General features: G+C 32.4%; 1 protein-coding gene and 1 long non-coding RNA gene across 2 annotated transcripts in view; one reads left to right on the forward strand and one right to left on the reverse strand.

The window, feature by feature from the left end:
- Positions 1–1,541: 1,541 nt before the first annotated feature.
- Positions 1,542–13,914, forward strand: part of LOC144365542 (uncharacterized) — a 50,135-nt gene continuing 37,762 nt past the window's right edge. The window contains exons 1-3 of the long non-coding RNA XR_013424088.1: positions 1,542–1,712; positions 8,477–8,548; positions 10,126–10,189. This is a non-coding gene — a long non-coding RNA (uncharacterized LOC144365542). The remainder of the gene's footprint in view (positions 1,713–8,476; positions 8,549–10,125; positions 10,190–13,914) is intronic.
- Acvr1c (activin A receptor type 1C) overlaps positions 4,275–13,914 on the reverse strand; it is a 71,868-nt gene continuing 62,228 nt past the window's right edge. The window contains exon 9 of the mRNA XM_005315780.5: positions 4,275–11,487. Within this exon, the coding sequence (XP_005315837.2) occupies positions 11,362–11,487 (126 nt within the window). The 3' untranslated portion in view covers positions 4,275–11,361. The remainder of the gene's footprint in view (positions 11,488–13,914) is intronic.

Here is a 13,914-nt window from a genome sequence, read left to right on the forward strand (position 1 = left end):
AACCTTGGCCATAGTTTCTATTACACCAGTAGGGATTTACCCAATTACATTCCTAGATATTTATCCAAGGGAAATGAAAATTTATATTCTTTAAAATCTTATACATGAATGTTCATAACAGATTTATTCATAATAACTCCAAACTGGGAGCAATCCAGTCATTCAACAAGTGAATTAATAAACAAAGTGTGGTGTGTTTGTGGAATAGAATTGTACCCAGCAATATAAAAGAACAAGCTGCTGACATATCTAACAACATGGTTGAATCTCAAAAACAGCATGCTAAGCCAAAGAAGTCTGGCACAAAGAAGCACACTTTGACATTTGTGTCTCAAGTGACAGTGTCACATCTGAGTGGATGCATCAGGAAGCAGCTGGACCTTAGGGCCTGGATCTTGGAAGAGAAGTCTAGAACAAACATGTAGGCTTGGAAATCACCAAGATTGTCAAAGACAAGAATAGATGAGATCTCCAGAAAGGAGTGTTTAGGATGAAGAGCAACAAAGTCGGAATCCTGGATATATGTTAGCATTTTAGGGACATAGAAAAAGGAAAATATATGAACACACCAAAAAAAAAAAAAAAAAAAAAAAAAAAGGAAAGGCAGAAAGAAGAATCATAAGAATTAAATGAAGAAAGAAATAACTCTAGGAGATGACATTTTATAATAAAGGAGAGACCAGGAAGAAAAGGATGAGTATTCTTTGCCCTGGGCTTCTGTATCAGTGAGCATAGAGAAGACAGATTTAGAGGATGAGTGAGCATAGAAGTTCTAGTACTGCAGTGGGTAGAGAAATGAATGGGCAGAGATGGTGGGGACAGAGAATGCACCCAGCTCCCACAACAACTTGCTTCAGAAAGGAAAGAACACAGGGGATGAATTTCTGAATGTCATCTTCCCACCTGATTATAATTTTTACTATTTAATAAATGCCTCATGCTGACGGATTCTCAGTTGGATGTTTATGATATCACCCATGTATTTCTGGTAAAGGAAAGCAGACATAGAGAAAAGTACATTTTATGAACTAGTTCACGTATTTTATAAAAGCAAAGATCCAGATTGTGGTACAGAATTAAAAATGTGTTTTGCAAAGCTTTGCTTTTACTCTATGCAGAAACCTCAGCTATATTCCCCCCTGTTCCAGTTCACTTATATCTTATATGATTGTGTCACCTTGTGTTTCTCCATTTAAAAATAAAAGGCAAACTCAGCAATTCTTTTTTCTTAAACTGCTTCAGTAACCAGCAGTTGCCACATTAAAAGCTTTAGCTGAAAGACTATAAAAATAGTCTAATGCCCCTTAGCAGGTAACTACTTTTGAGCCAATTCTTTCAGGGATGTAGCAAGGTCAAACCAAATGACCAGGGAAGGACAGGATATAAGAGGGGCGGGGTGGGGGGCTGGGGGGGAGGCAGTTGACTTTTGAAGGGCGAAAGTACATTGTGCTTGGAATGTTTTGTGTAAATGTTAAACAGCACCCACATTTAACCACCTGCTTCATGTTTAGAAGGGTTCGAATGAACAATTTCAAGCACAATTGAGTAACACTCAAAAGAAAATCAAGTGTAATTTCCTAAGTTGCTGAAGCAAGTGTTCTTCTATGAAATCGCCATTAGTATTCCTAAACCTGATTTGATTATATTTGAAATTTAATGCACACAGTTCAGTGGCACCTGGAAATTTCTTCATGCAGAGATGGAATTATGAGGTAGACCTTTTTCAATGATTGTTTTTCTGTATGTATGAGTGTTTGAAGCTTTTAAAAAATGCCATGGGTCATATTTGTAGTAACACTAAATTATTAAAGATGAAATCTTCATTTCTTTTTTCTCTTCCTTATTATAATATTTTTCTTTGCTTTGACAACACATTAAATTAATTCAGGGGGAAAAATCACATAAATCACATCGTATCATTGTAGAGCTCATCTTGGAGTTCTTCACCTATGTAGTGTCTCTAAACACTTACTAGTTAAGGGAGAAAAGTATTGTGGAATCTGAAGGTTAGCTTGATAAGTCTCTTAAGAAGGTATTTCTTTTACTGCCTTTATTAAATATCAATTTCACATAATTATTGCTACTTAAAAGTTTCAGCATGTTCCACAATGACCAGATGAATTTTAAATGCTGTGATCTAATCCTTTCCCAAACCCTTCATTCCAATTCTGCAGGTTCCTCATTGCCTTGAACACTCCTACCTTTGTTTTGGATATTTTTCCTACTGAGGAACTCTCACTTGTTTTGTACTTAGACAAATCTTCCCCATCCTTATAAGCTTCACCTTGTCAATTTTCTTGACTCTTTCAACTGAATTGATACTTGATTTCCATGTTTTTATGAACCTCTCCAATTAAAAAAATTGTAGTTGTAGATGGACAGAATAACTATATTTTATTTGTTTATTTTTATGTGGTGCTGAGGATCAAACCCAGTGCCTTATGCATGCTAGACAAGCGCTCTGCTGCTAAGCTACAGCCCCAGCCCAAACCTTTCCTATTTTTACCCACATGAGACCTTAATAATTTTCTACCTATGACAGCTCTTGTGTTACTACCTTCCAAGGTTAGATAGCTGTTCATGTACATGCCTTGTCTTCCTAAATAGATTGTTATTCTCAAATGCAGAAGCTTACTAGTTTTTTTTTTCACATCTCTTGCAATGACTATCATGTTACTATGTACTAACCAGCAATGTTTGATAAAAAAAAAATTGTTGACTAATATTTGAAGGGAAAAAATATGATTCTATTTTTATTATAGAAGTGATTATAATTAAAATTTGGTTAGGTATAGAATTTTTAAAAATCTCTGTAAAGGGAAATGTTTCTAAAATCGATTTTAAAGAAACTACTGAAGTTAAAGTTTTTAATAACTCTCCTGAACCACAACATGTTTATTTCATATAAGAGTCGTGGATCATTTCTTGAAAATCTCACTTCCAGAATGTCCCACAATAAGCTTACATTTAGTGACCCCCCCCAAGTCTTCAATAATTTATTCTAAATGAAAAAAAAAACTATCCAATTTTAAGTTCACACTTTAAGTAAATTATTTCATCAGTGTGAGGACTCCCCAAATGTTGTACACATTAATGTTTAAAAATCAAAGATGCTGAAATTTCAAATGACAAATGAAGAAAGTAAAGCTAGTGGTAATACTGCTGAAATTAATGTATTTGTTTTATTGCATGCTTGTATCACACTTGATACTGATATAAAATGAATAATATGCCTTTCTCTACAACCCTAAGAAGCAGCTGATTAACAAAGCCAGTTGAGACAACACAGTGTTTGCCTCTCTTATAGTAAGTCCCAGAAAACATGAATTTTGTAGGGCTAGAGATGTAAGCCAAATACCTCCTGTTCTTATAATGTCATTTTGGAACACCTACCATGAATTAGTCTAACAGATTACTGACTGGGTTTTTATAGACATCTTAAGGTTTATTACAGACATTTCAGAACAGTAACTTCCATAAAAGTATGTCTCATTGTGCAAAATAGTATATTACTCAATGTTTTAAAACTATTTTCAAATGAAATGACCTCTAATTCCAATGCTGAAATCATAAAGGAAAATTTAGCCATTATGATACTATATGCTCTCAAATCTAGAATATAAAATGAAGTCAATTAATATTAAGTGCAATGAAGAAAACTAAAACAGACAGTATATTAAATGAATAAAGGTGCCTCCTTAGAAAGGGTGGTATTCTGCCAGAATATTTTACAGTGTACACTGTAAAAATATCTGGAGGAATAACAATCCAGGCAGAGAAAATGGTCAAGACAAAGTCCCTGGGACAGGCAAGTGCTCAGCCAAGTTCAAGAAACAGAAAGAAACTAGAGTCTGGAGAAGAGCTGGGGATAAAGGTGGTAGATACCAGAAGTGAAAGCTGAGAAGTAGTTGGGTATCTTGAAAAGACCTGTGAAATGGGTGAGTTTGTGTAATTTTAAGTGTGATGGAAGTTATTTTCAGCTTAGGAGTGAGTCAATCCACTAATCTTCCAATATATGTTGAAAAAGTGCAAAAATGCCAAGAAAAAATTTTAAGCCTATTGTCTTAAGTGTCATGTAGAGAAATGGCTGTTAAATTTAAGTGTCTTTTCCAGCTCTGAAATTCTAGAATTCTATAACTCCCTAGGTAGGAAGGAAGGAAACCAAATTCCAGTACTGCTGGAGCCAGCATTTAAGTTTTCAACAATCTCTCCATACTCTGCACAAAAAGTATAAAATGAAATTTTAAAATAATAGAACCATAAGGAAACCAAAATATGACACATTTTCTTTTATTTAAAATAGAGCTCTATGTGCTTCACAGAAACAAGTGCAAGGAGTGCTTAATTTATTATTTTTGCCACTTTACAAAACAATACATTTTCAGAAATGCATACATAAAAATATAACATTTAGGCAGATAAGAATTTACATCAAGAGGCAGCTGAAAGTTATGCAATAATATTAAAAAGCTTTAAAATAAATACTTTCATGACTTGCTGTTGGTAAAGTTAAACATTTTGGTATGAAGCCTATCACTGAGTTCTTAATAAATTCTAAAATACTATGATTTCTAAACAAAATAAGTAATATTACTGTAAAACTGCATATTTCACAGACTAGAAATTAATTAAACATGTGAATCCCATTAATTTCTCTTTGAAATTTGGACTTCTCTTTACCTTCAATAATTTAATTGCAACTATGTACTAAAATCCCCATCTGTACATTTTTTGATACAATTTGTAGTACAGTTCTCATTTTAAAACTTAATTTATTTTTCATACTCCTTATATACATCCATTTGGGCCTCTTTTTCAAAAGGCAGTATCTGTTTTACATACTTAAGAATATCAGCTAGCTTACAAAAAGTCTTTACAACAGTGATTCTTTTCACAGTAGTTCAAGAGTTCAAGGCATGTTTTGCAATGTCAAAATGCAATGGTTTTGACATTTGTAATATGTTCTTAGGTATAAGAAGAGTCACGCTACCAAAAGAAAAGTATAATTAGTATTAGTACTTTGAAAGTCAATCCAAAATTCCCTTTTTGAGATCTGAATCTCATTTTCTGTTTTTAGGGCATTTTAAAAAGTGAAATACAAACCAATTTGGAATTATCCTATCCAGTCTAGGATCACAAGAGTACATGAGTTTGACACCAGTCATTGTGGAAATGAACTAAAATATAATATTTTAGCTCAGGGATCCTTATTTTATATAAAGAATGGCGCTGGATCTTTAAAATTGCTTAGATACATTACTTATACTATGGAAAAATGGAAATATTGGTTAATGTTATTCTATGGTTGATTTTTTTCAGTCAGAACTTAGACACGCAATTCTGTCTTTATAGGCAAATTCATTGAATAGGTTCATGTATGAAAGGAAAACTCAATAGAGATATCAAAACAGGTTCTATGCACTTGGCTATAGAAAATTAAATAAATAGGAAAAACATACAATGAAGAGCCAATGAATTAACCTTGTAAGCTCTCTGTTCAGTTTACAGATGTCAAGAAACATTTTGAATTTTTAAGTCCTCATGTCTAAAAATGTATAAGCAGGTCCATTTTCTGAAGATATGTTAGTACATTAAGATGCTTTTCTGAAAATCATTACATTTTCTGTGGGTTGAAAAGTCTAATTTTAGTTCCCACTTGCCTCTCAGCTGGAAGTATTTGTGTGGATCCCAACATACACAATGGGATTTGGAGACCAAGGGCAGAGGCTAACTTCATCCTGCACTCAGATTCTTTGTGGCCTAATTATTAACAATCAAATGCATATAGCCCAGGAAAAAACTCTTGCCTTTAAAACTTTCAGATCTGTGGAGTAACTTTGTAGTCTTATATGGACAAATGATGAGAAAATATAGTCATATTTGACAATATTAAATTAGGAAGAGATAGAAATCACATTTTCTCAAATGTTGTATTTGCCTACAACTGAAATAGATGTTCTGGCAGTTCTTAGTAGGTGCATTTTTTAAAAGGGTACCAATACCTATTTTAAATATAATATTATCTTCTAAACTATACAGCATAATGGCTTAGTTTTAAAAGATGGCAAAAGCAAAACAAAGCAATGCTATTAAACACAACAGAAATAAATTCAGCGGTCACATTATGGGACACATATTTCATGTTCTCTTTTCAAGTCACTGCCTCCACTGGAATTTAGCATTAAAGCAAATGTAGGGGTCCTTTGTATGTTAGCTTAAAGGCTGGACTATAACTAGGCAATCTTTTTTAAAATGTAAAGGAAAGTCATCTCTGTCATTAACAAAATCCTCTTTATAGTGCCAAGAGAATAATAACTGGTAAAGTTATGAGGTGAAACCTCTCATACACAGGTGGGAAAATTAAAATCTTGTTAAGTTCAGCAGGTAACTGTGGACGGGGCTAGAACACAACTAAAAAAGGACTGGAATTATGAAGTGATTTAGGGTAGATGAAATCCAGCAGATTTTTTTTTTAAATGCACTGTGTCCATTTTTTATTTTTATTTTTATTTTTTAAATTTTTTATTTATCTTTTTAAAAAACTGTGTCCTTTTTTTAAAGGACAAATATGAAAAAAAATAAAAAAAACAGGAAGAAAAAAGAGAAGTCAGATAATTTGCCAATACACATAGACGCAAATCATTTGATCTATCAAATCATCTTTCACCTCATTGCAATGCATAAAGAGAGAGAGCAATCCTGACATAAAGTGAGGCAGGGGATAGGACACCTCTCTGATCACCACTTGCACTAAGAACATCTATATTGTTGCCATTCTTAAATTGTGTTCATTAATTTTATCAGCCCAGTAATTGCCTACCTGGCCTGGCAACAATTTTACAGCTCTTACTTTGCCTATTTTGGTTTTTGTCACTAATCTCACCCTGAGCAAATTATTTTAATAGAAATACAAAGGGAAATGGAATTTTTAAGAATCCTCATTAAATGGCACATTATGATAGTGCACATTCAAGGTAGGTTTAGCTATATGTTAATTCATTTTTTTAATTAGTAGAAGTTGGGTAGGGCACAGTGTCACCACTGGAGTTCTGCAATAACTAGTAGTCATTTAATCTCTGATCCTTAGTCCCCTCAACTATAAAATATTGGGATCAAATTATGAAATCTCTTAGATTCTTTTTCAATTCCAAATTCACTTTTGGCTGTGACATATCTGAAACAATTTAGACCACTAAGGGATTCCTTTTCGTGAAAAGGCTAAAATTCGAGAATGATTGTTAAATAGTAGTTATGCTTTAAATATCGGAACTATTGATAATTTTGGAATACAGTGAGGGAATATTTAAAATGAAGTGAGGAAAAACATTTTAAAAGCTAGTTGGAAAAAAGAAAATCAAATATTTGCATTAAATTGTATAGAAAAATTGCCCATTATAGACATTCTGCTTATTATTAAAATTTTGACTAAAGTTTTCATTCTAGCTGGATTATTTTTTTCCTGTTCAGAAGAGGTCCTCAAGAAGAAAAAAAATGAAGCTCTCAATAAAAGGGATTACTGTGTTCACTGAAATAGTGAATAAAATCCAAGAAGGTATTAACATACAGAGCCAGAACAAAGTATTGTCAAACGTGCAAGTGTCCTGTTTCACAAAAGATTCTTAGAACATCTCTAAAACACACAATGACACCATTTTAAGATACTAAGATGAAACATTCCTAAGTAGCTTATGAGGTTCTATTTGTGAGTTTATTTAAAGGAAAAAATTATTGAAGACACCAATGGTCAAATTTTATTTGTTTGCTACCATTATTTAATTTCTTGATGGGAAATAAAATGCCTGCATTTTAAACACATTGAATAATGAAATCTATTTTCACATTTGCTTTAGATAATCAATCAAAAAGCTATTCTCTGACAAACAACTAAGTTGTTCACTTGAACTTTGTGTGATGGTGAACATCAGCTCCCTGCTTTCCATTGCCTGGCTGTTACGTTCCCTGGTATTTTTGCATCAACTCCAAGATAGCCCTGAGCTTGTTCTGTTCCAGTAAGTCACATGACAGCAAAATGCCAGGAGAGTAGAAGCAGCTTTGTTTTCTTTGTCTAATAATTCTACAATAGTAGAAGTATTACAAATAATAAATTGTTGTGGAACTTCTAGTGAATCTGTTGTAGATTTTCATTTTAAAATAAAAGCTGATTTTGAATTCTTCAGACACTGCAATCAGGTTACTATTTTCATACAATCATGGAAATTTAAAATGCAAAGTTAATTGAAAGTATAAAGATGAAAAGCAAGTGCTATGCCTAAAATAGTGCACGACAGTCATGTTTCACTTAACTCTCAAGTCAGAACATAAATTAAGAATTCTAGATATGACATGCCAAATATTTTAGACACAGAAGAATGCATACAACAGAATCTGCACCAATTACAAACTTAAACGAATAACTTACAAGGCAGCAAGTTCATGCTTAAATATTGACAACAAATAATGTTTCTCTTATTTTCAGGAAGTGATGCTGCATAGAAGTCACATCACCTCTTTGTACAGTACTGAAAATTCATAACAGCATTTCCCTAAGGTTTGTATTATATCCCAAAGTCAAAATATCTGAAAGGAGCAAAAGAACAGTGATACTCTGAGCCTAACATAAGAAGAATATTTTTTTGCTCAGAATAAAATTTAAAAGAAACAAATATTACACAGTGGGACTCCATTAAAAACATATATACAAAATTTAACAGCATTAAATATATACAGTAAATCTGCCTTCTGCTCTAAATTTTACCCTATTTTTCATAAGAGAGCATTTTCTACATAAAATCATGTTGAAAATGAAGGAAAATTTTACAACTTTTAATGTTTTCTTTATCATTTTATTGCTTGGCCTCTTTCTTTTAAAAAATGCATTTTGTAATTGAACTATGATTCTGTTAGGAGTTATAGCTGATCAATACAAGAACAAACAAAATATGTCAAAATGTGCCAACATACAGATTAATCCAGAGTGAAAGATGAATCAATAAAGCGTGGGATTATATTTAGATACCCTCAAATAAATATTAAAACATAATGACAAAGAAAATACAGATGTTAAGATATCCTCTCTTGAAAAATTCAGTAAATATGTTTACCCAACACATGTGACTAAAATAGGAAACATTATCCTTGTTTATTTGAGACTAGAGTACAATCATAGTAAATAATTTCATTCTCTTATATACCAAAACATTCTATGTGAAATAAGGTAACAAGCACAAGCAAGATTACCCCTTCACATAAGCTCTTTTTAAAATCCCTTCACATAGGCACTTTTAAAAACTGATGATATATTTAGACTGTAATATCCAAATAAAGATACTTTCTAAATGTGTAGCAAATTGAAAGCGATTTTCAGACCTATTCTAGAAACCCACTGTCATACAGAACTCAAGACATCCCACTTTATATTTTATCTGTCAATTTACTTTCTTCCCCCACACACTCACATCCCTTTTCCCATTCCCAAATTAGACTTTAAAATCCCTGAGGGCAGGACCTATCTATCTTTTTATTCCCTCTTGCACCCAATATTGTGGCAAGCGAGATATGGGGTGCTCCATGATTATTTAATAAATGGATGAATGCATGAATGAGAATGAAAATATATCAAACCCCATAGCTGTCAGTTTTTTGTCTTTCTTATCTCAACTGAGTCAAATGAAGATGGATTTAGGAACATATTTCCATAGTGAACTAAATTGTGTTCTATGGGAAAATATAGCTGTATGTCCTTCAGCACTGTTACCCAGTTGTGATCTGTACAACATCTACAAAATAGTAAAAGGTTTCCCCTGCTCTTAATAAAATGGTTCCATTGTGGTAAAATAAAATGACAAATCCAGTTTCTAAGAAAAATTCAGGGAACATGTCTTTACTGATAGACTCTTCAAAGTACATGATATGTAAATGTTCAGTATCACTCTCTTAAGAAGCTATCAAAGAACACTTTTGTTCTTGGATCATCTTAGCAGAAGAATGTTCTAAGAAACAGAGCTTAGGAAGCAATGTTTTGGAACAAAAAATAGACCACATTACATCTCCTTTACCAAAGCAGATGTATAGATTTGAAGGAACTATGTAGCATCCTATTAAATACTTATTATTCTGTCTCCACAGAAAGAAAAATGAAGGCAACGCTCTGATGAGCATTCTTCTGCACCCACCTGTCCATTTTGACAAGGTAGATAAATATACATTTACTTCTGCTAATACTTTCTGTAGGGTTTAATTGTTATACTTTTTGAAAATTTTTTCTAAATTTCTTTCAATATGTTTCCTTATTTACTCTTCTTTTTCTGTCCTTTTCTTCCTAAATAAGTATGTATAAAATAATAAGAACCATTGAATTGTATCTTAACTCATCTTTAGACAATGGATACTTGTTTAGTTATCTTTGAAGTGTCTGGAAAATACTAATAATCATTAACAAGCAGGGTAATTATAATTTTTCTGAGGAAAATGTTAATAAACATGGGTCTGAGATTTCCTGCAGGTCCATTATAATTCTGAAAAATAACACACTTTCTCTATGACTAAACTCAAATATCACAATGAATAATGTTTTTGCATAGGGAGAAAAGCACTACAGAAATTCAAGGAAATGTAGGATGCACCCTACCTTTCCTGTGTTAACTGTCACAAGATTTGGACCTATTGCCTCAGTGTCTGGCTTTGGAACATTTCTCAGTGTTTCAATGTCAACCTATTTGCCTAGGGGCTGCTGTAGTAGTGAATTATGAAGAGTAGGAAGGAGGGGAATAAGGAGGAGAGACCATGTGAATGGGACTCTGACCTCACTTACATATTCCACCAGAAGATCTGTATTTGCAAGTTTTATATATTAAAAATAAGAGCATTATTTATTTTTAGAAAGCATTCTAATAATTTAAAAAGGGAAAACTATAGATTGCATGATATAAAGTTCTGTTTCACTATAACATGCTCAAGTTCACATTTTTAATAAGTTTTCATTGCAGAAAAAAAAATGTGACTTTACATTTTTTCTAGTCATTCACATGCTCTTGATTCAAGTAAAACAAAATCTTAATGATATTTATTACTGTTATATAGCTTATTTTACACTTTTATAATATCTTTCTCATTAAATAAAAGATAAGTTGATGTGTTGCTTTTCAAAATAAAATTAAAGACAACATGGAGAGTGGATAAAGTCAACTCTTGCTCATGCTTAACTTTAGAGTTATCCTTTCCTGCTGCCTTTGGGCATTTAAATACTGTACTGCATCATCTTTGAGGTAGAACCAAAAATGAAAAAAAAAAAATTCACATACAAAGGAAAACTGGGAAAGAAAGAAAGCTACGAGAGATTTCCTTTTGACACAATTATCATCTTTAGGCTTTGCAGTCTTCTTTGACACAAAGTTGAGAAATAGTCTTCTTAATTCGAAGGGCAGTTAGGCGGGCTGCCCCATTGGCATACCAACACTCCCGCATTATTCTTCCCATGACTCGGAGTGCCTGCAAGAGATTAAAAAAAAAAAATGTCAAAGACTTCAGCTACTTACCAAAACAGTGCAAAAGAAGCAAAATCACAAACCCAGGAATTAATGCTAAGCTTACAACAATACAAGAAGGAGATCAGAGCCAAACTTCTTCAAAATATTATCAAAACACAAATATTAACCTGGTAGAAATTAACTTAATTTGAACTTTCAATTGAAATTAACTTAATTGATTTATGGGAATGTGGCAGAATCTTCTAAGAGGAACCTAAAAGACTGCAAGGGACATGAAAAGGGTTGGAATTTCCTTTTCTTTCTTTCTTTTATTTTAAATATTGGACACAATATCTTTATTTTATTTACATTTTTTTAATGTGGTGCCAAGAATCAAATCCAGTGCCTCACACATGCTAGGTGAGTACTCCACTACTAAGCCACAACCCCAGCCCTGGAAATTCCTTTTCTTGAACCAAGTGTTAAGTATGTATGAAAAATTTCATCAGGCTGCATGCTAAAATTTGTGCTCTTTACCATATGTAAAATATACCATATTAAAAATAACAATTCAAACACAAATTTAAAAATATTTGAAAATCAGTATAAATCCACTGTCAAAGAAAGAAGACAAGCACTCAGAGGGTAAAACAATGAGAAGGCTTAAAACCAGAGCAAGAGGGATCACTGACGCAGGTGGCTGCTTTGGTGGCGTGGGCCCATCTCAGGCTGTACTACTTTACAAGAAACCCAGCCTGAAGCATGCAGAAAGTGTCAAAATGCTTACAAATCCTAAATGTAATGATGCATTTGTCCCAGAAAGGAAGCTTATAAATGAAATTGCTTACGTCTTGGCTTTGATGAAGAAAAAAAAAAAATCAAGCCCATACTTCTAAACATTGTAGTAAACCTGAGCTCATAACGAACTCCACAAAAATAGGAGAAAACAAGGTACCATAAAAAGAGTGAATTGGAGCAATACCAGCAGCATTGGATCCATAAAAATATCAGATGTTAGAATTAAATGATATCAAGTATACAAAATATGCTTTGAAAAGCAAGAAAATTCAAAACATGAGTAAAATGAACATTTTTCAAGTACCAAAAAAAAGTCTCAATCTGAAAAATATAACAATCAAAATAAATAACTCAATGAATGAATTAGATGACAGAATAGAAGAACTTCAGAATTCTGAAGACAGAATTACTGAGCTGGAAGACAGTTCTGAGAGATATAGCATAAAAATACATATATAAAAAATAAGAGAACATTTTTTAAAAGTTTAATATGCTTTCAATTATTTTTTCAAATAAAATGAGTAATAGAGACAATGAGAAAAGAAAAAAAAAACTATTTGAAGAGATAATACCTTAAAATGATCTATTAAATTCTTCCAGACTGAGGAATGTTACAAATCTTTCAAATTAGAAAGGACAAAAATTCCAAGTAAGATTAACCAAGCTACATCATAAAGAATTTAAAGAACACTGAAGAGGCAGTGAAGTTCTTTAAAAAATTATCAGAAACAAAAATTAAGTCAAATGACACATGATTTTGATATTTGCTGACCTCTCAACAACAATAATGGAAGCCAAATGACAGTGGAATAATAACTTGAAGGTGCTTAGAGAAAATTAGTATTAATCTCAATTTGTATGACTAGATAAACTATTTCAAGACTGAGGACAAAATATACATTTTGGTCAACCCAAACTAAATATTCTTAAAACAAGTAGGCTTACAATGAGGAAACAAACAAACAAACTTTTAAAGGATGCATATCAGGAAATAAGAAAATTACTTTAGAAGGAAGTTCTGAGAGGCTAGAAGGAAATGTTGAAGAAAAAAATAGTAATAAATAAACCATGGTTAAAAAAATCAATATTTGAGACACAGGATTAACATAAAATTTGTATGTAGAACTGATATTCAAACTTGATCACATATAAAATAACTATGTTGAATCCATTTCAATAATACATGATTGGCACTTGCCCAACATGCACAAGACCCCGAGTTCAATCCTTAGTACTGCAGCAAAGCAATACAAAACAAACAAAAACCATGACATCAACAACAAAAAACACGATTACAAAAGACTAAAGCATAAGTGCCATATCATTACCTCACAGACAGGGAACAAACAGTGAAACCAATGTCAGCTTTTATTAAACCTTATTTTTAACAAAAAGCAATATCGTAGATATCATAGTCAAGGGTGGAAAACAAAAAGTTTTAAGAAGCAAACAAGAATACCCACTGTCTTAACTTTCAAGTGACAGTATATAGAGATCCCAAAAATTGCAATAAAAAAGAAAAAACAGAAAAACTGGTCTTAGAATTCCCATTATTTGGCGCTTTGACAGTCTATATGGACACCTCAGAAGAACAACTAGTTTTATACTCCTCCAAAAACCTTTCCTCACTATGCAGCATCATTTGTTAAAA

This window comes from Ictidomys tridecemlineatus, chromosome 7, assembly GCF_052094955.1.
Source record: "Ictidomys tridecemlineatus isolate mIctTri1 chromosome 7, mIctTri1.hap1, whole genome shotgun sequence".
Classification (NCBI taxonomy): domain Eukaryota; kingdom Metazoa; phylum Chordata; class Mammalia; order Rodentia; family Sciuridae; genus Ictidomys; species Ictidomys tridecemlineatus.